The sequence below is a fragment of the Pongo abelii genome, chromosome 1, assembly GCF_028885655.2.
Source record: "Pongo abelii isolate AG06213 chromosome 1, NHGRI_mPonAbe1-v2.0_pri, whole genome shotgun sequence".
Lineage (NCBI taxonomy): Eukaryota > Metazoa > Chordata > Mammalia > Primates > Hominidae > Pongo > Pongo abelii.
Window position 1 is genome coordinate 16,865,580 of NC_071985.2, and position 27,375 is coordinate 16,892,954.

At 41.8% G+C, this 27,375-nt stretch overlaps 1 protein-coding gene across 12 annotated transcripts in view; it reads left to right on the forward strand.

Moving 5' to 3' along the window:
• Positions 1–27,375, forward strand: part of SIPA1L2 (signal induced proliferation associated 1 like 2) — a 237,895-nt gene that overhangs the window by 186,534 nt on the left and 23,986 nt on the right. For 10 of the 12 annotated variants that reach the window (XM_054561462.2, XM_054561454.2, XM_054561433.2 and 7 more), the window contains 8 exons: positions 2,405–2,662; positions 4,511–4,594; positions 6,327–6,427; positions 6,801–6,904; positions 8,691–9,079; positions 15,732–15,956; positions 19,594–19,792; positions 22,386–22,605. In XM_054561462.2, the coding sequence (XP_054417437.1) occupies positions 2,405–2,662; positions 4,511–4,594; positions 6,327–6,427; positions 6,801–6,904; positions 8,691–9,079; positions 15,732–15,956; positions 19,594–19,792; positions 22,386–22,605 (1,580 nt within the window). The remainder of the gene's footprint in view (positions 1–2,404; positions 2,663–4,510; positions 4,595–6,326; positions 6,428–6,800; positions 6,905–8,690; positions 9,080–15,731; positions 15,957–19,593; positions 19,793–22,385; positions 22,606–27,375) is intronic. The other 2 variants (XM_054561483.2, XM_024234624.3) reach the window with 1 other exon arrangement.

Consider the following 27,375-nt stretch of genomic DNA (forward strand, 5'->3'; position numbering starts at 1 on the left):
ACTTAAATCATATATTTTAGGCTAAAGAGTCTTAAGTACCTGACTAATCGCTTGAGCACATGAGACAGCTGTCTAGCCTGTGACCTTTTAGGGAGCTGTGATGCCAGTTTAAGAGAGTAACTATGGTAACTAAAAGCCACACCTGACTTTTACATGATGGACACTCAGGTTTTCCCTGAATTGTGACAGCTTTTACTAATTGTGCTTTTCACTTCTCTCAGACTCAATAAAAAAGTGATTTGTAACTCTGATTCCTGATTATATTAATATAACTATAGTTTAAAATATCTGTTCAGATAATATAAATGAAGTATTTTTAATCTGTTAAAGCTTATTTATCACCCAGGTTCAATGCTCTTGATTCCACATATGCATATTAGTTAAAGATATGATCAGTTCTGTCCTAGAAGTTTGCTAATTACCTGGAAAGACAGAATTTGTATATGAAATGCCTAACAGCAATATCCATCAACTAGCCAGAGCCAAAACCACGAATATTGGATCATACTGATCCATCCTGGTTGTAAATAAACAAGGCCCCCATAGCCAAGAATGGGGCTATTGCATGCACTTGCATGGCTTGTGTCAGAAAGGTATCTTCCTGCAGTGGTGAGGGACCACTGAAGTTCAGCCGTTCTCTGCGCAGGGGCCTGTATCTGTTGGGGCATCTGTGCAGAGCACACACCTTTTTTAAATTGTACCATGGCTTGCCATCCTTTGTGCTGTGCAGCACAATCAGCAAATCTTATGGAGAAGGCAAGATTTAAGTTGAGATTTGGGTCAGACTGGGAGATATGATTGCCAGGCGGCGGGGCTGGAGCAGATCAGCCAGCTGGGGGTAGATAGACAACATGCAGAGAGCTGTGGCAGGCCAGGTTCCTCTACAGGGGGCTGTCCAATAGAAAGATTTTGTCTGGATTTTCCAGTAGCCATATTAAAAGAAGTAAAAAGAAACAGGTGAAATTATTTTTAGTAATATATTTTAACCTTATATCTCCAAAATACTATCATCTCAACATCTAAAAAATGTTAAACGATTATTAATGAGATAGTTTACATTATTTTTTGTATATGTCTTTGAAATTTGGAGTACATTTCACACTGACAGCATATCTCAAATCAGATGCTAAATTTTATCCTGAGTACTTGCTGTTTATATTTTGTAAAATGTAAAGTTGAAAACGTAGATTCACATACTCAAGTTATTCTAAACATTTAACAAATGAATCATAGTATCGGTTTTTAAAGTTAAATTAATGAAAATGAAATCACTGTGTTCCCCCAAACACAAGTCCATTTCAGGTGCTCAGAGGACTCTGAGTGGCTCTGTGAGCCACCTCTGGCGTCTGTTCTGTGGGCAGTGTGACTATGGAGGGACTGGGAGCAAGCCAGTGCTAGGCACATGGTGTGCCTGAAAGGCATTAAGGAGACATTGAAGTTTTCAGGAAGATAAATCTCATACAAAGTTTGTAATAAGGAGGAACTACAGACAGAGAAAGATAGAGAAACCTTAGAATCCACCAACTCCCATATGTTGAACACAGACATGGCCTAGTTCTTTTGGTCATTAAGACTGGTTATGCTGCATTTAACCAAAGACTTTCTTGAAGAATAAAGTATCAGACAAAAGGAAACTTTTCTCTTTCTATTTAGTAAGATTTTTTCTACAACTTTATTGAGGTGTAGTTGATGCATAATGAACTGCACGTATGCAAAGCATACGTTTTGATGAGTTTTGGCCCATGTGTGAAATAGTCACCACAAACAAGATAATGGACATTTCCATCATCCCTAAAAGTGACGAACATTTGCTTAGAGGGTCTTATTTCTACGGTCCCTGGGAGTGGATGTGAGGACCAGAGGCCCAGTCTTGGTCCTGCTGAGTAACTGTGAACAAGGTGTTCAATGTCTCTGGATTTTAGATTTCTAATTTACCGGAGATAGTACTTGTTATCTCCAGAAATATATTTAAAATATTTAACCTACAAGTCCTAGAGGCCTCTGCTGTGCCAGGTGTTAATTTTTTTTAGCTGTGTATTGGGGGTCTTGGGACAGCAGCTCCTTACGCACTGGTAGTTGGAACATTTTAATAACCATACAGCTGTATTAGCAGGTACCAGCATAGATGATGTGTGTGGCTGCACGGCAGCCAGGAAAAAAGCCACAAACAGCCTTTCTCATTTCTAGACGCAGTCATTGCTGGCAGAAGAGGAATTGAATAGTGTGGGAATGTGGTTTTATTATAGGTGAGATGCTCCTAAGGGTGGATCGCTCTGCATCATTGACTTGGAGCCGGGAGAGGCACACACCATGTGATGTGTGTTGATGGGCCCAGCAGTGAGTAAGCCATGCTGACAGCTCAGCTGAGAGCTTCCCTTCTCACCATTTCTTCTTGGCCCAACAGAGGGTGTTCAGAGCTCTGCCGGATCCCCATGGTGGAATATAAACTCGACAGCGAGGGCACCCCCTGCGAGTATAAAACCCCCTTCAGGAGGAACACCACGTGGCACCGGGTGCCCACTCCTGCCCTGCAGCCCCTCTCTAGAGCTTCCCCCATCCCTGGCACGCCCGACCGGCTGCCGTGCCAACAGCTGCTCCAGCAGGCCCAGGCCGCCATTCCTCGAAGCACCTCCTTCGACCGGAAGCTGCCCGATGGCACGAGGTAATGCTGGTTCCGTTTCCTCAAGGGCGGCCCTTGTAAATCACTGGGGTGAGAACTTGACATTGTAGGGAGGGTTTTGCTTAATCGCTTCTGAGTTAGCTTGTTCACAACAAGTTGGCAAGCAGGGTAGCAAGGCAGGCCCCAGACACGATGCCTGGGGTCGGGCACTCTCCTGGCCCCAAGATGGTGCTGGTAAAATGAAGTTTCTGCCCACCAGGGTCACAGCTTTTCCTCTTGATCCAGTATCTTTCCTCCATGTCCACTGGCTCTCTTCCCCAAGATGGGAAAGGCACCCCAGAAACTATTCTGCTGGAGCCTCTAGAAAAGTGTGAACAGGTTTGAGCATAAATAAAACTGAACAATCGGTGCTTAAATATCATCATAATGTGAGTAATACTTTAAGAGGTTCCAAGCCCATTAGGACTTCCTCTTTGCTTTTCTCCTTTTAAGCAAAGTGAGTTGAGTTTAAAATTATTTTTTCAAAGAAGAATACATATACTTGTTTAAAAGTTAAATCCAGTACCATTGGAAGCTGGTGAGGGTTTTCAGATGCCTAATTTGCATAGATCATTTTAACAAAACAAAATAATAAATTTCTTATTGTTAATTTGTACTCCTTTTATTCTAACTTTTATGTAACATGTAGGCACGGTAATGCCATGAGTTTTCTCAATTATGACGTGTCAGGCTCTGGTCTGATAGACCACGGACTGGCAGCCAGGCTGGAATCACAGCTCTTAACTTACTTGATGTACTGTAACCATGGGCCTGGTACTCATCCTCTCTGAACCTCCAGTTTCTTCATCTGACAAACCACATCAGGAAATTTTGAGGACTGAGTGGGTCAATGTATGTAAAATGCTTGGAACTGGGCCTGGCACTTAGTAAGCTTATATAAATATTAACCAGAATTAATTGATAAGCTTATATAAATATTAACCAGAATTAACTGATAAAACCTGTGGTCATCCCCTCCCTTCTCCAATTTTTATTCTTTCCAGAGTAAATGCAGGAGAGGTGTTAATTTAACAATCAATCATCTTAGCTCTGGGTCTCCTAACTCAAAAGTCGGCTAAGTTTATAACTTTCCCATATTCAAAGAAATGTACATGGATAGCCCTGGTAAAAGGGGCAACATGTAGAAGGAAGGGGGGTCTGCAGAACCTCCCTTATTTAAGTAAATTTAAATAATCATAATTTAAGTAAATTGTATTAAATTAAAATTTACTTTAAGTAAAATTAAGTAATTCTAATTTAAGTAAAGTATAGGAGAAAACCAGAAGGATTCTAGTAGCAAAAGGGAAACTTGGCAAGCACATCTTCATCAAGTGAGTTTTCATGAGTATTTTTCATTTTTGCATGTCTGAAAAAAAGATAAATAGGATTACATTCAAGAGATGTGTGAAAATAAATGGTTTTGCCAAATTTAGGTTTTTCTTTTTGCATAAGTTTTAAGTATAGAACTAAAACGTGACTTGTTTTAAATTTCACATAATAAGAATTAGTAATGTTGTCATAATTCTGTATTCTCAGAAATTGTATTGCTGTTCTTCTGTATTTCTCTGGGAGGGAATCATTATCTGTGCTTTAAATCTTTAGACAGTGAAGGCTTGTCCTGTCATACCTCTTTCCTAGGACAAATTGCCAATCATAAACCACTGATATCCCCGGGCATCACCAATTCTTAGTTTATTTTTCCATGATTTATTCTGTTTCACATAGCAATATGTTTTTCTTCCTTTTCTTTGTCATTCTCAAAGTTTATTTATTTGTGAAACAAAACAGGCCAGGTCAAGGGGCTTGGCAGATAGTTCAGTGCCCTGTTAATGATTTTACTCAACCTTTCAGAAGCTCGCCCAGCAACCAGTCATCCTCCAGCGACCCTGGACCTGGTGGGAGCGGACCCTGGAGACCACAAGTGGGCTACGACGGGTACCGTTCATTTTTATCTTAGTTATCCACTGGGAGGAACCTGTTTCTGTGACTCATTCAAAAGCATTTACTGTGTGCCTGCTGTACCCGGAGTCATTTGGGGAATATAATAATGCCAGACATGCTTTTAACAAGTGACTTGTCCAGGTTGGAAAGCTCATTATTTCTATGTAGCTAGCGCTCACTTGCCTATGTTCTCAGCCTGTTTTTTCCGTTTTGATGAGGAAAGGTTTTCAGAATATGAAAATTAAGGATGTGAGGGCTTAGTTGCCTCCTGACTTAAATTGCTGATGAGGAAACGCTGCTCAAAATCAGAGAAATGGGTTTAGCATTTGACTTTTTTGCTTCCTGTCTGAGAAGCACTGGGAGGTTGCCGCAGCACACCTAGCTGAGAGCTGCCCTTTGCAGTATCCACGCAGTCCCCAGGAGCCAGCAGCTCAGGCAGAGCCTGAGGACTTCTGTGAACAAAGACACCGAGTTGACCAATCCCACCACCTCTGGGAAGAGAAGAGGGAGCGTGGCGCCAGGGTGTGCTCCTGAGGAGTGGTCTGCTGGGGCCACTGTGACTTGGTGCTGCTTTGGGTTGAAGTTGAGGAGCTGGTCACACTGATTGAGAGGAGAGAATGGCCGGTCAGTGGGAAGGACTCCACTCTGAGGAGCAGCTTATATCACTGCTCCCGCAGGTGTACGGGGAAATTTCTCTCCATATGTAGTCTGAGTTATATGTGTTCCTTCCCTTAGATGATAGACGGAGTTCTTAAAAGTTGTATGTCAAGCAACTTTCTATATTATATTGCATTTTAAGAGAAGAGAGGATTTTTTGATGTTGGCTTTTTTGGTTTTCTTTTTTGTATAAACAGTAAAACCTTTTCTGGCTTTTTCTGTAAACCAAGGTCTTCAACCAGAATTCTGCAAATAAGGATCACTTTGTAATGTGAATAAGTTTTCTTCTACTTATTTCTTTCATATTTGGGGTTTTCATAAAACAAAGTCTACTTGGATATAGTCTAGAGCTAATCTTTTTTTTCCTTTTTTTTTTTTTTTGTTTTTCTTTTGAGATGGAGTCTGGGTCTGTCACCCAGGCTGGAGTGTAATGGCATGATCTTGGCTCACTGCAACCTCCACCTCCCAGGTTCAAGCAATTCTCCTGCCTCAGCCTCCTGAGTAGCTGGGATTACAGGCGCCTGCCACCACGCCTGGCTAATTTTTGTATTTTTAGTAGAGACGAGGTTTCACCATGTTGGCCAGGCTGGTCTCCAACTCCTGACCTAGTGATCTGCTCGCCTTGGCCTCCCAAAGTGCTGGGATTACAGGCAGGAGCCACCACGCCCGGCCCTTTTTTTTTCTTAAGAAAAATTTAATATAAAGATATGTCAGTGCCATGTATTCTAAGCATAACGTAAAAATGCGACCTCCTCCTTAGCTTGTAGGTACATTGTCTGATCCTGGACAGTCCTTCAACCTCCTGGTTTCAGCAGCCCTTCTTTATCTGTAAATGGCTGTCATCTGGCTGCTTTTTCTGACCCTCTGGTTAAACCAGATCCCACAATTTCAGATGCTTTTAGCTTCTCTGGCGGGGCTAAGCTGACAATTTGTATTTTCATTTGCCAAAAAACCAGCTCCTGGATAGGGCTTTCCCTCACGTAGCCTACTTGGAAGCCAGCACTCCCGTGTGCATGCTGGCAGGTGGCACGGTTGAGAAAGGACAGGCTCAGCTCTGTGTTCTTTTCAGGTGCCAGTCCCCTCTACTGCTCGAACACCAGGGCTCAGGCCCTTTGGAATGTGACGGAGCCAGGGAGAGGGAAGACACCATGGAAGCAAGCAGGCACCCGGGTAACAAGGAACTCCTGGAAATTGACCTCCCCTGCTCCCCTTTTCCCCCTCCCTGCCCCCTCCTCTCCCATCACTTCATTTTATTCATTCACTCATTCAACCTATGTGCACCAAGTTGAGGTGATCAGCTGGGTCTCCAGATGCAGGAGGGGGTGTAGTCATTGTTGGTTGTGGTTGTGGCACCTGCAGAAAGTGAACACTTTATGGTGGTGGTTCTGTCTATTTTTGTGGCATATCCATTGGTAAGACCAGAAAGTCCTAGAACCACAAGCCTGTTCGTGTTTACCAAACCACTTCTCTGACTCCTGGTTTTCTTTACTCTTTTGGTAATACTAGAAATTGGAAATTCAACTCCTCTCTTTTTATGTGACAGAAACCAAATGGCATGGCCCACCTTCCAAAGTCCTGGGTTCCTATAAAGAAAGAGCTCTGCAGAAAGATGGAAGTTGCAAAGATTCCCCCAATAAGCTTTCTCATGTAAGTCCTGTGTTCATAAGCCCTTCACTGGCCTAGCCAGGACTGATCTGTCTTGGCACACAGTGGTACAGCCTGCTTCCTGGGGATGTTCAAGAGCACATTACCTCACAGGGCTCTTAGAGGTGAGGTTAAAAAAGGAAACTCTCTTCCTGATTTATAAAGAACCTCAAAGAAAGGTTGCACAGCAAATTAGTGGCAAAGCCAAAATTATATCCTCAGCCTTTTGATCCTCAATATCCAGTGCAGTAGTTACTAAATCATGTTCCCATTTGTAATCTGTTAACCACTTATCGATTTAGTGGCACAAAACAGAAGCAGAAACCACTAATCGGTGTATGTGGTCAGAGGAACTCTGCCCATAGGTAGCCATTTACTGTACAGTCATAGATGATTTAATCATCACGGCCGCAGCTGCCCATTACACATGTCAGGGTAGAGCAGCGCCCACGTGGTAGTTCTCAGTCCTTTGCATGTGTTGCCGTGTTTATCCCTTGAAGAAACCCTGGGAGGTGAGCCTTGAGGGAGACTGTAGCCCAGTGAAACAAAACTTCCATTGAAATGCAGAAACAGGAATTGTTGGTTATTACAAATAAAGCCAACATTTTAAAGTGGCTTATTTTTTAAAATGTTCAGGTGAAGATAATTTATAAGGTCCTGAATTAAGTTATGTCTTTCTTAATGTGTCATCAGCCAGCTTTGCAGTTGTCCCTTGGCAAACACATGCGACATTTCTTCCCTCAGCTGTGACCGCGACCTTGTTTTGAGTCAGCCTCACCGTATCTATTTAAATCCACCTTTACAATGTTCCCATATTGGTTTCAGCAAAGGGATATATGATGTGGGTGTAGTTTTGAGAATATCAGTGTATGATGAAAAGGTCAAGGTGATTTGCTTAAGGATCTAATAGGCTGGAATGAAAAAAGATAAGGCCAAACCGCTTTAAAATCTACCGGGGCCTGGCTCGTTCTTATGATTCCAAAGCCCTTTGCTGATGCTTCAGATCTTGTTGCTTTTCCCAGACTGTGAAGAGAGGCCGTGTCTGTATGAGCACATTGTACAGACAGGGACATTTCTTCTATTCTATTTGCTTTTTGTCTTCCAGAGACCCCCCACCCCAACCAAAAGCATTGACTCTTTTTCAGACCTATTTACTCTCAAGAGAGTCCCATTTCTTAAAGGCTTGGGACGCAGTTTGATGGGCTGTCTCAGAGAGATACTTCGTGTTTACCGTGTACTTTGCAGCAGCCAAGTGCTTCTGCATATATTATCTCATTTGCTTCACACAGGAATCATGTAAGCTTGGTATTACAAGCACAGAGAGGGTTAAGTGATTAACCAGAAAGTCCTACCTTTGTGACTGGAACCTGAGTCTTCTGCCCCAAACTCAAGGCTGGCAGTATAATTTGTCATAGAAGTATTTTCTTAATAAGTGGCCCTTCTCTTCCTTGTATTAATTTCCCATGTTCCTTCCCAGTTTATATCACCTTTGTTATTTTCTTTGCTAGTGACACTGTGGCCATACTTTTATGCTTCATGCACAAATAATTAAATAAAGACTTAAAGATATCCATTTAACTTAGATAAATTATGGGAAGAAGTATGAATTAGAGACTTCTGCACAAAACCAGGTTGTTTTTGAAAAAGGAAATCCTGTCATTGCCCACATTGAAGAGTGGGTAGAAAGGGCTCGGGTGCAGTCCCATGGCTTGTAGCTCCCTGAGTCAGGATGAGAAGCAGCTGAGTTCAAGATTCACTTGAAGACTCTCTGTTCCTCTTTCTTCCTAAGATTGGGGATAAAAGTTGCTCCAGTCACTCCAGCAGCAACACGCTCTCCAGCAACACCTCCAGCAACAGTGACGACAAGCACTTTGGGTCTGGCGACCTGATGGACCCCGAATTACTGGGGCTGACCTACATCAAAGGGGCCTCCACCGACAGTGGCATCGACACGGCCCCGTGCATGCCCGCCACCATCCTCGGCCCTGTGCACCTGGCAGGCAGCAGGTCCCTGATCCACAGCCGGGCCGAGCAGTGGGCTGACGCTGCTGACGTCTCTGGGCCTGACGACGAGCCGGCCAAGTTATACTCTGTGCATGGCTACGCGTCCGCCATCTCCGCCGGCAGTGCTGCGGAAGGCAGCATGGGCGATCTCAGTGAGATATCCTCTCATTCCAGGTAAGCCCCACAGCACAGCAGAGTAGTACCTGCTGGTGCCACCTGGGCCTGCCTGCTGGGATAGGGCAGAAGCCTGAACTGTAAGCAGTAGGGGCATCAGGTAGGTTGGTGTTATTTTTCCTAGCTGTCTGACGTCAGAGGAAGTGCTTGTTTCTGCAATATGAAAGTGTGAAATCTTGCATGTTAATAAGTCCCTTGTTTGTGTTTTGTTTTCCTATTAAGTTTGAGTGAAAAGTCAATAGAGATATTAATCACTCTAGTCAGGCCACTTATGTCTCTCTCCTAATTCAACCTGTTGTCCCTACATGTTTTGGAGAAGAGGTGGCCCTCGCTAATCTTCAGACCATAGTAGTAGGAAGCTATGAGGGCAGCGTGTGCGTGGAGCACGTGTAGCTCCCTGCCGTGAGGGCATGCACACACTTCCTCCCTGTTCCTACGGCCCTGACAGCAGGAAAGGCCTGAGATCATGTGTATAACAATGAAAGTGTGTTCAGCTCTGCAGCTGGGGTTCATTCAGTAAAGACTAGCCAAGTGTAAAGGAACTGTGTTCTAAGTACTCTAAGTGTAGATGTTTAATATCTCCTTATGAATGGTTTTAAACCCCTGTTTGACATACTTCTCTGCAGTGGTTTTAAAATACCTAATTTGCGATTTCTGCCTTCACTTTCAAAGACTAGGCAAAGGACAAAGAGATGCATTTATTCAGTTTGGCTGTGGACAGAATTTAACTATTTATAGTAACTACCACTGTCATTTTTCTGCTTGTTTCCAAGGCCTTCCCTGATTCAGCTCCAAGTTACTCTCTGACTCCTGCCCACAATGCTGGAGGGCAGAGTCTAAATGCTGGAGGGCAGAGTCAGATGAACTAAGAATGGGAATATTTCTTGCAGGTACCTAGTGCTGTGAGGGAGCATTTCTCCAAATGATGGTGCTCAAGGCAGACCTGTAGCGGTCACGGTGAAAGGCTTTTTATGTTCCTTAGGCTCCCCTTCAGAGTCCTCCCTCACCCCACCACTGCCAGGGGATACTGAATGTCATTCAGGGACCTTTATATTACAAGTTAAAGAAACTCCATGCTGATTGGTTCACGCAGCCAGGGTCATATTGGGGCTCGTGTAACCAACAAGTCTAGCACTTTCAAGGTTCTGCTTGACCCAGCATCTCAAAATGATACTGCCCGGGACCAGGTTGCCTCCATCTTCCCACTCCACATGACCGTTTCCCAAAATCTCAGCAGTCTTCTCTTGGCTGAAAACAGCTGTGCCACCTGCAGACCTCCCACAGTCACGCTCATCTGTCCCCAGGTAGAAAGTGGTTTTTTTCTAGTTTCTGCAGGAGAAACAGGTTTCTGCCTTCTCCAAAGCCAACCCCCACCGACACCACCCCCGTATCTCCTCACATGTTCCTAGCTCTAATCATGTGGTTAGGGGGTAGCATCGTCTAGGGCAGTCGGGGCCCTCAGCCTGGGCTGGGGGTCAGTCCCTCTCACCAAGCTGTGCAGCCGAGGAATGGCAAATACAGCCACTGCCCCAGAAGAGAAGCAGGCATTATTTGACCTGGAGAAGGGGGAGTGGATGCCAGAGAGTAGAAATCATGCGTGTCCACCATGCAGAGGGAGCTTAGGATATGAAGATTATTTTCAAAATAGACATTCCTACTACTTTTTTTTACCAGTTCTATTTAATAATTTGACTTAAAATAGGTTTAGTACTAATAACTAATATAATAATTAAGGATTATCAGTGAATTTGGTTATCTGAATTATTCCTGGCTTAATTTCAGGAATAGTGATCATACTGTGGAGACCATCTCGGGATTGCACAACCTGCTAACATCTAGTTCAAAGTTTAGGTGATTTGTAAAAGAGCTGATTTCGTGACACCTTTTTGGACAGATATCATTGGCATCACAAATAGAGTTTTGTATTATTATTATTAAGTAAAATTTCTATGGAGACTGCCTTCAGAGTATATTCATTTATTGATATTTGGTAGGGCTTTTTACCGGTATTTGAAATGGATTTTCATGACTACCTTAACCATTCGCAAATTTAATGGGCTAGACTATTAGAAAGTATATGACAGTGCTAGATTGGATTTCTGATTGATTTTACTTTCTTCCGCCACTCTAAATTGGATGTGGCCCAGCTGTTGTATAAATGATAGATGTTGAGTGAGTGGAATCTTTTACCACTTGACTTCCCTTTTCTTGTAATTCTTCGTTGATGGTGACTTTGAAGCCACATTTCAACTTGCATCCTAGGCTTTTGCTCAGCGTGGAATTCAGTCATTGAATGAAATCTTTTTAATACTTCCTCTTGCCTGCCCCCCGACCTGCACAGGAGGCGAGGAGGAGGGATGGGATTTATAGCATTTGCCTTGTTTTCTGTATGTTGAGTGAAAGGCAGGTGACTCATTAGAGGATGAGGGACCAACCTATCAAGCCACACGAAGATTCTGCAAACTCTGAAATGCCAACCCCAGCTGGGGCATGGGTGGCCATGAGGAAGGCTCCCTTAGACCCGTACTTTCCTCTCCTGTCCCAGTTCAGGCAGCCTTGCAGTCCCCTCAAGCCGAGGCCTACTGCTGTAGGGCTTGGGTTGTGACTGGGAGTAGCCCAGGTAACAGAAGAGCAGAATAAACTTTCAGGAACTGACATGGGTGACCATCCTGCCTAAACCCACACTTCTGCCTCCAAGTGCTCCATGCCCCTGACCCATGTGTTATTTTCTTCATAGCACCCACCCCCAAATAAAATCGTTTGTGTTTACTGCATATTCCTTCCCACGAGAAGGTCACTTATCGCTACCTTCCCCTACTGGAACATTCGTGTTTTGAGCTGATAGGGTCATGGCCTATCTTGTTTGCTTGTATCCACAACACTCAGTACGGTTCTGTGCACATGGCAGGCATCTGAATATTTTTTGAATGAAGAAAGGAACTAGGAAAAGTGCTGGATAAATGCTTATTGATGGAGTTAATAAACCAGTGCCTGGGTAACCTAGGGAAGTAGGAGGAATGTGGGATCCACCATTCCCAGTTCACAGTGTCAGGAGCCCCAATCAGTATATGGTGTACTCTTAATTCTTTAACTCTGGGTTTTCACCACCGACACCATAGCAGCCTCCTCCAGCCCCAAGCACACACACGCACATTCCTTGGCAGCCATCCGGGAGTTAAATAAGGACAGAATTGTGTATATGGCACGATTCCAAGATTGTACTAAGGAGGCAAAGGGAGGACTTACAACTCTAAGACAAGTTACACTCTTGTGAGGAAGAGGGTAGGGGAACAGGAATCATCTATTAAGCAGAACAAGCATATATCTAGCCTGCTTTCTCCTGCTGTTCAGTTCTTTTAATTTAGCAAACACATTTTTTTCTTTCTTCGAGGGCAGGGCATTTAAATAGGAGCTCAGAATACCAAGCAGTATTTATGCTAGCCTGACTAAGGCTTTGCAAATTAAATAAATCAACTGCAAAAACAAACCCCATGTTCTGGATTCTCCTGTAAATGGCACACACACTGTTGGGCTGTTTATCATTATTCATGCCACCATACCTTTCTCCTGGTACAAATGACTGGACGTTGGCAGTATAACTCCGAAAGAAGAGCATTAGTCCAGAAGGAAAGGATTCATGAAAAGTTTGTGGACAACATTCTAGAAAGTTATCAGCATCAGAGAACATTTCTGTAATGATATGACTGCTACTAAACAAGGAATTGTGCCATATAGCTCATCAAATGGATTCTGTACATTTATTCTTCAAGTTAACTTTAAAATATCTTACAGTTGGGATAAAAGACATTTTTAATGAAATCTAATTTTTAGAAAATGTTATAAAACAAATGGAAAAATACATAGAGTTTGTGATCACACTATCATTACCTATACATTTTCAAAACTAAACACTTTGGTCATTTTAAGGGGGAAAGGTGAGTAACCTACACACGTGCAGCATATTAACTAGACCATGACTTTGAGTGACCCAGCCTTTAACAACCAAACATCTCGGGGATCATCCAAGGCTTAAAAATACATGAGGCACACGGGTAGTGGAAGGCAGTGCACAGTCCTTCATCAGATTCTTAATGGGGGAAACTAAGGCCATAAGCCTTATTGGGACAATGGGGAAACTAGCATGTGGACTGTCTGTTGGATAGCAGCATTGCATTAATGCCTGATGTCCTGTACATGATCATCACTTGGTTAGCTACTGGGGGGATGTCCTTATTCTTGGGAAATAAATGCTGAAATATAGGAATATGATGTCTTTACGCTTGCAGCTAATTCTCAGATGGTTCAGAGAGGAATTAGTGGACCTAGAAAAAGGGTATGTGGATGTTTATTCTACTATCCTTTCCCTTTTCTGTAGCTTTGAAATTTTTCAAAATACACTTGGGAAAATAACATACAGGGCTTCTGAGCTCGTTGTCTAGACACACGGTTTTCATGTTAGGGCTCCCTAACTGGCATGCACCCCAGTGAATGGGAAGAGTCCATTAGCTCCTATTCTCCATGCCTGTTGATTGCTTGCCTTACTCCTCAGCTCACCTTGGTCATGTTGCTTTACTGTTCTCCCAACCTGGTGTTCCATGTGTGTGGATGTCATTGGAGAGGCAGTGTAGCGTCTTCCCGAGACCCACAGTTAGCGCCCAGAGAGAGGGAGCCACCAGTCATACTCAAGGGCACCAGACCAGCCACCAGCAACTAAGTTTCTTCATAGGAGTAGATGAGGCGCTTTGTTTGTTTGTTTGTTGGTTAATTTTACTTAATACCACAGTGTTTTCCAAAACGCAGAGACCCTTAAAATGGGTCCGTTTATTTTGTTTCTTTATTTCCTCTTGAACCTCTACAAAAAGTTCATTTTAATATCACTCTTATTTTTATACTTTATTCGTCTTTTATGATACTTGCTTTATACATGTATCAGAAAAGGTCTGTGCTCACCTGGGGTTTCAGAATAAGATTATATTTACAGCATACTGGAGGAGCTTGCTACTGCAGGAACCCTGTGTTAAACTCTTTCAATAGAAAGGACTCCTACTCATGAATAATCCTTTCCTGGGTCACTTTCTATAACTACATTTATATAATGCTTACCCTATGCTACTCACTGTTCTAAGTGCTTCACTAACATTAACTCAGATTATCTTCAGAGAAACCTTCGGAGGTAGATACTGTTATTATCCTCAATTTACAGATGAGAAAACTGAGGTTAAGAAACTTGCCCAGGGTCTGGCAGTGGTAAGGGACAGAGCTGATGTTGAGACCTGGAATCCTTGCATTGGACTCATGTGTCAAGTTTGCTGAAAGTGAAGCCCACCTGCCTTTCTGAACGCTGAGATTAGACCTATAATTTAAACTCTTAAAATTTTTCATATTTATAAAGTAACTTTTATTCGTTTTTCATAAAACATATTGTTGATCTTTCTAATTTAAGAAAAAGATATTTCTGGTGGTGGTTAACTGTCCACTTAATTTCTCAGTCAGCCGGGGGTGGGTAGTCCTTCTGGCCTTAGCTTAATTACTAACCTTGAAAATTTTTATTGTTTTTAGGGCCTCTGTCTGTTTCAGTATTGTTGCTGTTGTATCATATGATAATGCAGCAAACACCCCTGTAACTACCACCAGGTTAAGGACTAGAACATTGCTGTGTCTGGAAGCTCTCTGCATCCTACCCAATTACAACCCCTTCTCTTCTCCCTTGAGGTAGCCACTAACCTGGCTTTTGTGATAATCATCCCCTCATTTTCTTTACATTTTCCTGAATGACATGTTGTTTAGTTTTACCTGTTTATGAACTTTATTAAGAAACTGGCTCATGATCATTGTATTCTTTGTGACTTGCTTCTTCTCTACATTGTTCATGAGATTGCCCAAGTCATCTGTAGCCTCAGTCCATTCATTCGTAGAGTATTCCATGTATTCATTCATAGTTATTAATCGAATATCCTTCTACTATTGATGATTTGGGTTGCTGCCATTGGGGAGTTCTTAAAATCAATGCTTCTAATCAACATTGTTCCACGTTGACAGTTGCACGTGCAGCAGGGGTTTACTGTGTGTGTGCCCTTGGAGTGGGATTGCTGTATCGTAAGCTCTGCAGGTGCGCACACCTTCATAGGTAATGCTCAAACTGTTTCATGCACTTTTTACTCCCACCAGCAGTAGGAAGGTACCTACTGCCCCAGTTCTTACTAACACTGGGTCACTGAGTATTGTCAGGCATTCCCATTTTTGCCTGTCTGGTGAGTATGTAATGCTATTCCATTGTGGTTTGCATTGGCATTTCCCTGGAGACAACTGAGTCTGAGCACCTTCTCCGACAAACATATTCACCATTTGAGTTTGTTCTCTTTTGAAGCATCAGTTTAGGAATGTTTCCCATTTTTCTATCAGATTTCCCCGGCCATGTTTTTAACATCCTTCCTGCCACAGGCATACAACTTGTACGTGAATAACCTTAGCCTATGTAAAATGAGACTTCCTAGCGAGCTCCATGGTAGAAAGAAGGCTCCATCTGCCTCGCTGGGCCCAATTTTGCTCTCGGAGAAAGACTTGAGTAAAGCCTTGTGGCTCTGAATTTGGCCGTGTGCCAGCACTGCTGAAATCGGATTGTATTGCAGCTTTTGTCTGTTTTTCTCCTCAGTGGTTCTCACCATTCAGGAAGCCCTTCAGCTCACTGTTCAAAAAATAGTGGATCTCTGGATTCATCCAAAGTCTACATCGTGTCTCACAGCAGCGGACAACAGGTTCCCGGGTCCATGTCCAAGCCCTACCACAGACAAGGGGCAGTGAACAAATATGTCATCGGCTGGAAGAAATCGGAGGGCAGCCCACCGCCCGAGGAGCCTGAAGTGACTGAATGTCCCGGGTAAGGTGGTTGGCTGTTCTTCTCTGGTCAGCATTTTTCACTGTAGGGATTGATTAAGCAAATGTATTTTCCTCCCAAAGGAAATGTATTTTCTAAAAAAGAATAATCTAGAAACATCTTTCTTAAACTCTTTAAATGTTGATGTTTATATTTCTCTATAAAATTCTTCTGTTTTCTTGATTTTTACATAAAAAAATGAAAAGAAATCTGTGTTCTTTGCTTTTGTATTCAAATCTGCCCATAATAGAAAACTCATGGTAACATGGTACTGATGGTATGAGTATAGAGTCTCTATAAATACACAAGGTCAAAGGCAGTTCGAATTCCCATGGAGTCCTGTGTGTTTCTTAAAGTTGCTGTGTAAGTGACATCCTAAAAGAAAAAGTATTTTTCTTAATTTTAGCATGACTTCCAATTTTCCTTTTAGTTGTTAGGTTTGAGGTTGGGGTGGCAGTGGGCATGTAGGGAAGGATGCTTTGTATCTGTTTGAAAAAGAAAAGATTTAAAAATACTGATAACCCATCTTACAACACTTGTGAAAACTATGCTGATGCCTCTGTGAAGAGACAGGTAAATAAATTGCATTTCAAGAATGCAGAGCAAGGCTGGTTCGGGCTAAGGAACTATTTTGCTTATTTCGTAAAGAAGCTTAACAGAATACTCGTGCTAAATGATCAGGTCTGTGTGCTCTGCTGTACCTGCCTGCGATAGCGTCATCAGGCGTGTGGTGCTGAGTGTGGCATGCACCCACACTGGGATGGCTCTTCAGAGAGAGCCTCCAGATTTTACACTTTGCCAGTGAACTAGTATCACTTTTTTCTCTTAAAAAAAATGATCCTGTGTCTTAAATACAGCTCATATGATATTGCCTTCTAAATTAAAAATTCTTTTAGTGCTTAAAATGAACATGGAATCTTTTGTTAAAAAAATCATGTCAGTCATTGAAAATGGCTTATTTAGGAAGGAATTTCATAGTGATAACTAGCCCTTTTTATTATAAATGAAAATGGTAGAATGATACATTGGTATTTCTGTCTAATAAGAGTCTTCTGAGTGCTTCACAGGAATTCATTCCAAGCCTTTTTTTAAGTTCTGTGAAATATTTTTAGAAGCATTTTATATGTCACTGTAGTACTATGTTTAGGCGAAGGACTCTTTTGGAAAGTCAGAGAAATGTGAAAGGAGCCCATTTGGACAGTTTTCATGCAAAAGCCCAGGGTTTATGCATTTTCACGCACTGGTTTGATGGCACTAATGCTCAGTGAGAATGAGGCAGTGTCTAGAATGAGGTGAGAAAGGGGTTTGCGTCTCTTGAGTCTCAGGTTGTGTGCACACTGGAGGAGACTGAGATTGTGTCTCCGCTGGAGCTCCCCACCTGGGGACCCCTGTGGTGTGGAAGGGCAAATGGCAGTCCCCACACATGCTCTTGGGTGTACCTGGGAGGGGAGAGGCTGTAGAAGTTCTTCTGTCCTAAGTTGCATTTTATGGGGAGGATTTGAGCTCAAACTGGTTATCACAAGAGGCCGGTGCTGGGATTCGAGACCAGGGCTCCTGGTCAGTGTGCGGGCTCATCCTGGCAGATGGAGCAGGTGCCCCAGGCTCTGCCCAGCAACACAGAGTGTTTCTAAGGCAAGGCAATCATACAGGACTGCACTAACTAGATTTGAAGTTTTATCAAAACAGTGTTTTACCGGATCACTGAAAGATATGCTTAGAAAACAGTCAGCCAAGTACATCATATTTTTAGTGTCTCCTTGTGCACCGAAGAAGAAATCAGTTGTGCTCTCCAGAAGTTTCACATAGACCAGTTATTTCTCAAAATCATATTGTGGAAGCCCTACTGTTAATTTTGTTAATAATATCGTCTTACATTTTTAAATATTATAAGCAAATGAGCAGTTCTGTCTCAGGCTTCTGTGCACCCATTCATGCTGTTCCCTCTGCCTAAATGCCCTTTGTGAGTTTCTGAGCCTGGCCAGCACCCTCCCAAAGGGGATTGTTCTCTGCACCCGCTAGCCCAGTGCTTCCTACAGTGTCTTCGCACTTGGTCGGTCATCTCAGCCTGCAGAACATATACCACATACATACCACATGCACACACACCCGGACTGGGGGTCCTGTGCAAGCCCTATGTCCTGCTTACTTCACTACTCACAGTGGCTGGCACAGAGTAAACCCTCGGAGCATATTTATGACACGTCATTGGATAATTTCTTTAAATTACTAGTTTAGCAGAGAAGGCTAGTGTTTTTTATAAACACATATTTTAACACATATTCTAAAAACGCATATAGAAACTAGAACAGCACATTGTAATCGTAATTATGGATGTAATATTTTTATCCATGCAGTTATTGGTAGGACCTGGGATTTTTCCCCGCATCTTTCCCAAAACGCATACGGCCTGGAGCTCTTGAGCACCACCTAACTCACCTCAGGATCAAATGTTGGGCGCTTCTTGGATTGCAGTCTTCGTAAAAACTATATTGTTTTGTTTTCCTTATGTGGCTTTTGTGCAAAAGCCCTCCAGCGTCTTGGGTTCTTCTTGTAGCTCCCATTTTCATGTCATGCCATCCCACAAACCAACTAAATCTTCAGTAATGTTTTAAAAGTTATGAAATGCTTCTTTTTTTTTTTTTACAGCCACTATTTGTTCATGTTGTAACTGTAACTTGTGCTTCAAGAACTGAGAGGTACAGGGAAACCTGTCCTACCTCAGGAACAAAGCCATAGAGGATTTTAGAGAAATCTTTCTTAATTTTGGGCATGTTTGTGTATGTTTCTTATTCTAGCAATTTCCCAGTGAGCTGTCATACAGTTACAAGATAGCCTAGCTTTTGAAATCAAGAGTCATCTCGGAGGCACACAGCAATAACATTCAGGTCATTCTCCAGCTTGTTGCTGTGGGCTGTGAATTCCTAGAGTGTTATGTTTCAGGTTGTTTGGCAAAGACTGTTTGCCTCCACTGACAGTACAGCCGCTGACTGTTTACTGTGTCTTCAGGAATATTTGGTTGCTCAGATTGTATTTTCAGAGTAAACCTTTTTAGAATGACTCCCCAGTTTTCTCCCTGTAAAGGAGCTAAAAACAATAATTCAGCTTGACACTCTTTTGTTGTCTGTCAATACATTTTTATATACTGATAAGGGAGACGGCTGCTTTATTTATCCAAACAGCTTTGTGAAACTGCTGATAATAAAACATGCTTAGCACACACGTGAATTGATGACTCATGAACCCTGGGCTCCTTCGGGTGGCTTCCTCTCTGTTGCCTGGGTGCCATCGGGGCTCTGGTTGTCCAGCCACGAGAGCACACAAGGGTTACTTCGAAAGACATATGATCATCTCTGATGAATTATTGAAACTGTGTTTTCTGACACAGATTAGGAAAGGGAAAACACAGCCGTATTTTAAAAGTTGTCTATGTATTTTTTTCATCCTGGGCTTTGGGGATCTGATTTGTGTCTGAATTATTCAGACATCTAACTTTGTAGTTGAGCTCATTTCACAAATGTGAAATGGCAAGGGAATTTGGAGCAAATGCAGCAAAAGTGAACTGATGTAACACCTAAGAAGTGTTTGTATGGGTTTGTGGCTGTTGAAACTGCTTACTAGGTTTTAATTCTTACCACTACAGGCACTTTACAAAAGGCTCAATTTCCATCCTGATTGTTTTCAACAGGATGTATAGTGAGATGGATGTCATGTCCACAGCAACTCAGCATCAGACAGTGGTGGGAGATGCTGTTGGAGAGACTCAACATGTTCTGTCTAAAGAAGATTTTCTGAAATTGATGCTTCCTGACAGCCCCTTAGTGGAGGAGGGGCGAAGAAAGGTTAGTGACTTAGGGAGCTTAGAAGTTACCAGAAACACTAAAAAAAAAAAAAAGTCTAAAGAAACTCGAGTGTTTCCAGAGTACTCCCACATGCTTCATCTCTCATGACCCTACCAACGACTCACTGCACATAGTTGACTGTTCCAATTTTGATTCTATCAGTATGTAAAGGGAGCCTGGGAGAGGTTAAGAAGGCTGTTTTTAAAATCTCAGATAGAGCTAAAAGTCCGGCTGGGCTAACCTCAAATCCTGGCTCCAGCAATGAGTAGCTGCATGACTTTATGCAAGTGACTTGGCCTCTTGACCTCAATGCTCTCATCTGAAAAAAGGAGATCATCATAATTGAATTGTGAAGTTACAGTGAAGATAAGAAGTAATGTGAGAAGAGCCTAGTACAGCTCCTGGACATAACTAGTGATTGTGAACAGCAGCTGTTAAAATTCACACCACCTGACTTTTGTTCCAGAGCTCTAGCCTCTGCTCCAGGCTGTCTCTCCTTAAATGTAATCCTGTTCCGGAACTGGACTGGAGTTAGACAGCACACTGCTGGGCACTTTAACCAGGGTTGGAACGTGCACGCTGCCATTTAGAGATATGCAGAGATCAAAGGGAAGGCCGTGCTGAAATCTTATCAACCAACCCCAAGTTCAATGGCATACCTTTGTCATTCACAGTGTAGTACTCAGTAAAGTTAGCTTGCTTATTGGCTTCAGTTTCATTATTATTACAGTCTCTTAAGCCACTTTGCTAAACAATTCAAAGTACTAAAAAGGACTTAAAGGCGATTTAGCCCAATCACCCCTTTTAGCAAGTAACTGAGGCCCCAAATGGTAAAATGTGAGCTCTTCAGAAATACTTGGTGCCAGAGTCAGCAACTGAGTCCTTGTCACTCACTTCTAATCCAGCACTCCCTCTTGTTCATATGAAAAGGAAAAAGGAAATCAGGTATTGCCACTCTGACCGTGATCAGGGTAAACTACAGGTCTTTGTGCTTCTGTCTTCCCTATAGTAAAACAATTCTGCAATTAACCTAATTGTGTTTTTAGAACAACACTTTAATTAGACACTACTGCAAAGCTGCTTTAATCTTATATGCCTGTAATCAAGTTCTGAAGAACCTGCTGGTGGTGTGTGAGGAGGGAATCCCATAAGAACTCCATCATAATGAGTCTTTTTTAAAAAACTTACATCAAGTCATGTGCATGATACTGTATAAGCTTGGGTGCAAAGGCAGACTGTTGTACAAAAAGTGTAAATAGCTTTTCTTTTTGGAGGGTTGAACTTCTTGACATGTGTTTTTTCTTCTAAGACAAATCACCTTCTTTTCATGATGTAAATTTAACTTTGTAGCTCACACACATTCCAGTTACCATTCATCAGTTGGAAAGACTTGACAGAATGGAAGGAACACATACAATAGAAATGTTTTTAGACTTACTGCTATATTCATAAATGTAAATAGCCATTTCTTTGTTTGATGTGAACATTCTGGCTTTTACTATTGTTTACCTAAAAGGAATGTGGTCAGTATGCAAAGGAAGTAGTTGAAAATTCAGATTTGATTTAACTTTTCTTGAGTATTTGACTGCTTATTTCTTTAGTAAGAATTTGCCTTACCCTATCTGTAATTAAACACAACAATAATTTTAATAGTTCATTTAAGTCTGGTTATGATCCATTATTGTAACTCAATTTTCAACAATTATACAGACTTTTGCAAGTGATACTTTTTTTTTTTTTTCCGAGACAGAGTCTTGCTCTGTTGCCCAGGCTGGAGTACAGTGGCATGATCTCAGCTCACTGCAAGCTCTGCCTCCCGGGTTCACGCCATTCTCCTGCCTCAGCCTCCCTAGTAGCTGGGACTACAGGCACCCGCCACCAAGCCCAGCTAATTTTTTGTATTTTTAGTAGAGACGGGGTTTTACCATGTTAGCCAGAATGGTCTTGATCTCCTGACCTCGTGAGCCACCAGCCTCTGCCTCCCAAAGTGCTGGGATTCCAGGCGTGAGCCACTGTGCCCGGCCACAAGTGACACTTTTAAGTGGACAGTAAGATTTTATTGGACTGCTGCTGTTTTTTGGAAACGTGTTTATGTGGCCGGCAAAGCTTCAGTGTTCACAATTAGTATTATTATTATTTAGATTAGATTGAACCTCACATGTAGTTGATTGGTAGAGAAATTGCCTAATATTACAATGTAGTCATTTCAAATTAAAATCAAACCAGTATTATGTGTAGCTTTGAATAACTATTGCCTGAAATGGCAACCTTATATAATTCCAGGAACTATCACTGCTATAAGGTTATGGAGGTTTTATTTAACATTTCAGAATTAATAAAGCTGTGCGTGTCTAATTCATGAAAATATTTCATAGAATGTCAAAGGAGGAAAATATAAAATCTAATAACTACACCCAAGCCCTGGTGTATTTGCCTTGATCACCTGCATGCTGCGTTTGGCATTCTTGAGCTAACAGAGAAAACTCAAGGAAGCTATCACAACAGTACTTGAAACCACTGGACTTAGTCCAACAAGCCCCATGCATTCGTTTTTTTATGTCTGTTCCCTCCTCTCACCTTGTTTAAACCCTAGTTTTCGTTCTATGGGAACCTGTCTCCAAGGAGGTCGCTTTACCGCACGCTGTCTGACGAGAGCATCTGCAGCAACAGGAGGGGGTCCTCCTTTGGCAGTTCCCGGAGTTCCATGCTTGACCAAGCCCTGCCCAACGACATTCTGTTCAGCACCACCCCACCCTACCACAGCACGCTGCCTCCGCGGACCCACCCCGCACCCAGCATGGGGAGCCTGAGAAGTAAGTGAGGGGCTGGCTGCTCCCTGGCCAGCGCTGAGGGTGGGCTGATCGCACAACTCCTGCCTCATTGGGCTCTGAGGGTGGCGTGATTTGGGAGTTTGTTTTTGTTTTTATTAAATATGTATTATTTGGTGTTTTTCTTTTAAATAATTTTCAAATATAAAAGCCCCAGAGTGGACATTTTGAAAAAGTTAGGTAACACTACCTATTTTGAAAGCAACTGAGAAACTCATATTAGATATTTCTGTCAAGTCCAATAGTGACTTCTGCATCATATCTCAGCTATCATATCTATAAAGGAAAAAAATGTCTTTAGCCTGATTTAAAAAAAAAAAAAAGAAAAGCCTGATGTAAAGAGTGGGTTTTCCAGTGGGTGACAGCAAGGAGGGACGTCTGGTTTTCTAGCCTTCAGTTTCTTCATACAGTTCAGTACCTGGAGATGGGGAGGTGGCACGTGTGCCTCGGGAGACCTGGCTTATAGACTGGGCTTTACCCGTGGGCGGCTTTGTGTTCCTGTGCAGATGACGTGTGTTCTCTTGTGTCCCTGCTTATTTCAACTTATAGTCACAGGTCAACCTGACGATTTCTAGGTGATTTTCCTTCAAATCCTAAAAATCTTTGATTTTTACATAGTGTCAGGTCTTCATTAATGTCAGTTTTTAAGGGCACTGTTTTTTATGTTAGCCTTATTTCCTTTATACATAGTTATTTTTGTACAGAAAGAAGGGGAATTTAATCAGAAATCTGTTCATTGCCAAGTTTTTTTTCATTTCATCACAGAAAATATCTTTAGGACCAATTCGAACTTCATAATACACTTAGAAGTCCCAGGCTAAATGAAATCAAAGTTCTAATAATGTTTCTAATGTTTAACATAATTGGAAATGAACCTTATCTCATAAAATTCTTAATCTATTTCTTTAAGTAACATCATAACCTGCCTGTTATAAAGAGTCCATTTACCTAAATTGAAGAAACCTTTAAACACCTTCTTGACAACCACGTGAAAGGTCGGACACACTTAGGCTACTTTCCTAATATTTCTCCAGCTGTTTTCTCTTTTTTGTAAAAGGTAACTTCAATGTCCTCTTAAAAGCTTTTGTAAAACCAATAAAACTCTAATTTTATTTCATTTACAGTGTTTGAAGTGTGCTTGTGAACTCTGTGTGGTACGTGTGTTATGTTGGTCTTACATTCTACCGTTCATTTTGTTTCCAGGTGAAAGATGTATGTCCTTTTTTTTTTTTTTTTTTGTTAGCTTCACTTAAAAAAAAATAGACTTCTTAGAGCAGTTTTAGGTTCACACCAAAAAGTACAGGGGTTTTCCATATACCTCCTCAACACATTTTCCCCACTGTCAACAAACCCCTGCCCTCGAAGAGTGGCAGTGCTACATGTGTTATGATCGATGAACCTGATGAACCTATGTGGACAGATCCTTATCCAAAGGCCCTGGTTTGCATTAGGGTTCGTTCTTGGTGTTGTACATTCTGTGTGTTTCTAAAATGTGTAAGATGACATGTATCTGCCATTACAGTATCATTCAGAGTAGTTACACTGCCCTAAAAATCCTCTGTGCTCTGCCTGTTCATCCCCACCTCCCCTCTAGCTCCTGGCAACCACTAATCTTTTTACTATTTCCATTGTTTTGCCTTTTCTAGAATGTCGTATAGTTGGAATCATACAGTGTGCAGCCTTTTCAGACTGGCCTCTTCTACTTAGTAATAAGCATTCAGCTTCCTCCATGTTTTTTCATGGTTTCATAGCTCATTTCTTTTTACAGCTGAATAATATTGCGTCATCTAGATGTACTGTAGTTTGTTTAGTCATATACTGGAGAACTGTATCCTTTTTTAATGAGTTCAAAGGCACAATTAGGAAACAGTCAAGTTACACTGTTCATTCACTGTCCTAGTTGAAAACTGCCTCACTTGTCTTCATTTTTACTTCTCTAGAAAAAGCACTAAAAGTTTTCCTTGCCATTTGCTATCTTTAAAGAAACCTTCTTATTTAGTGATACATCTCCTCCAATAGCTACACTTAAGAAACTACTCAGAAAAAGTTCTCTAGGCTTGATGGATGAACTAACAAAATGTAAATCAGAAAACTGGAGGTAATTTGTATTGAAGTGTATTCCCCTAAAAACTTCTGATTTCCAACCTCCTGTCCATGGAAAGTTTAAGCTTCCAGAATCTAGTTGTTTGGAGGCCTCTAGTTCCCTGGCCTTCTGACTACCACAATTGCCTATGTGATTATAGATGCTCCTTGACTTACGATGGGGCCATGTCCAGATAAACCCACCGTAAGTTGAAAATATTGTAAGTTGACCATGTATATGGTCACCTAACCTACTGAACATCATAGCGTTTCCTAGCCTACCTTAAACATACTCAGCACACTTGCGTTAGCCTCTAATTGGGCAAAATCATCTTGCAACACAGTACACTACACAATATCAGTTATTTACCCATGAAATCTCGTGCGTGGCTGACCGGGAGCTGTGGCTCACTGCCAGTTCAGCGTTGCGACAGAGTGTCATACTACATACCACTAGCCAGGGAAAAGTTCAAAATTCAAAATTTGAATTATGATTTCTACCGACTATGTATCACTTTTGTACCATTAAGATCTACTCAAGACAGGTTTTAATAATCCTCTTCTTTCTATGGTTTCTGGCCATTCTGTAGACCCTCTCTAAGAAGATACCACTCTTTAAGAATAGTTTGACAGTCAAAAACTAGAGCAGCCCAAAAAGCTGAAATGTGAGTGTTAATGCCCAGAAGATGTCTTTGAGGGAGAAATGAGGAATATTTGAAGTTGCCCAGTAGTTTTTCTCTTAGTTTCTCAGAGAGACACAGCTTCACTTTAAAACTTGGAGCAGAGGTTGGTTCCAGATGGTTTTAAATCACTGTGTAGATAGAGTTGGGCAGAAAACTCAGAAAGCACAGATACTCTTCTTTTAAACTTTAAAACATAGAGCATTCCTAGGGAAAAGAGAATCTTTCATCAGGAGAGACTAATCAGATTTTGTTTGTAATTTGGAGGGAGGGTAGCAGGGCAAAGCACCAGTAACTGCCCATCTCTTCCCAGTGAATATTGGAAGACCTAATCTCTGCACCTTTTCTACACATAATTATCATAGTCACAGGCTTCTCTTTCAGGTATTTTTAGCTTTTAAAAGTTACAGATTTGAATCTGTCTCAATCTTTCTTCTCTTGAAACTAAGATCTTAATCTTCATACTTAACAAACTCATTTTGGATGTAATTCATGTCATGATTCATCTATATTTCCTGTGAAGTCACTGAAATGTGCTGTATCTTTATGTCTTCAACTTGGAGGTGTGCAAATATCACCTGATCCAGCAGTTGAGAATATTTCTGAAACATTTCTGCCTTGCCTTTAGGACCTTTGTTTTTATCGTTGGTAGATTGCAGAAGAAACTTTATTTAAGGGCCCAGATGAGAAAAAAAATGAGAGTGGGCTTTTGAACACACAGTTCACAGGCCAGATAACCAGTGACACTGAAAAGCAGTCATATTTTCCTTTTCTTCTTTGGCAGGTAGACAGCTGGGTTCATTCAGCACAATCCCAAGCATTGGCAGGCTCACGGGCTTAAAGATAATTTTTTAGTTTTTTATGGAACGGAGATCAAAACTCTGAAATCTTCCTATGAGAATGGACTGATGAGAATTCTTAGATTTCAAAAATGAAAATAGAGAATATTATGTGTGGTTTCAAATCCTATAGTTCTGACCTACGCACATCACAAAGAATGCCCCTTGAAGTTAAAAAGTGGGAGAGTGGGAGAGTTTAGAATAAATAAAATAAACTGGTATTTTAGTTATAATGTAATACTTGCACGTGTTGCTTCAGACCACATGTGTAGCCTCGGTGGTTTTGTGTTGTAGATGATAAGGACTACCAACCACCAGAGGAAGAATCCTTGCCAAGGGTGGCATGGCAAGGTGTCCATCCACCTGCAAACAGGGTTTCGACTATTCAGTATTTGACTAGGCAGTATTATTCAGTATAGTACTTCTTTCTCTTTTTTCAAATGTCCTCAGTCTTCCCTGTAATAAACATTGGTTTCTGAAAAGTGTAATTGTGAAACCTCAGATATCTGACCGCCAGGAAATGCTGTTGGGAGGCTCCTTGGCATTTGTAATAATAGCAATAAACTCAGACTCAGTAAAGATGGTTACTGTGATTTCAGGTTTTGGGTAAACAGACGGGAAGCCACAAGATCAATGTCGCGAGCCAGAGCAGGTGCACAAGCAGTGGTTCCCTGATATTACCCACCTTACAGAATTCATGAGTCTCTTGAAAGGCTGACTCAGGTCCGTAGGCAACATGGGCAGTAAGAATTATGAGCACAGGGAAGCATCTTCTCCAGAAGTGAGGTAGGATGGCATCTACCCAACTGTGCCCAAAAAATGCTTTCAGAAAGCATCCTCCCCTCCCTGCTGTTTTTTGACTCATCCTGAGAACTCCCAAGAAGTATTATGGGTATGAAGTAAATTCAGTTACTATTGTTTTCTACTCACTAAACGGCTCCTCTTATTTGACATTAGTATGTGATACCATAGGCAAAATTGGTTCGGGTTTCTGTTTGGAAAAACTCTGTGAGAAACTTGTTACGCCAGGAGGTCACTGTGCTTCGTGTGGGGAGCCTGCAAACGTGCCCCACACTTGTGCCACCCACTTTCCTGGGCCGGTACTTTTTTTTTTTTTTTTTTTTGAGACGGAGTCTCACTCTTTCGCCCAGGCC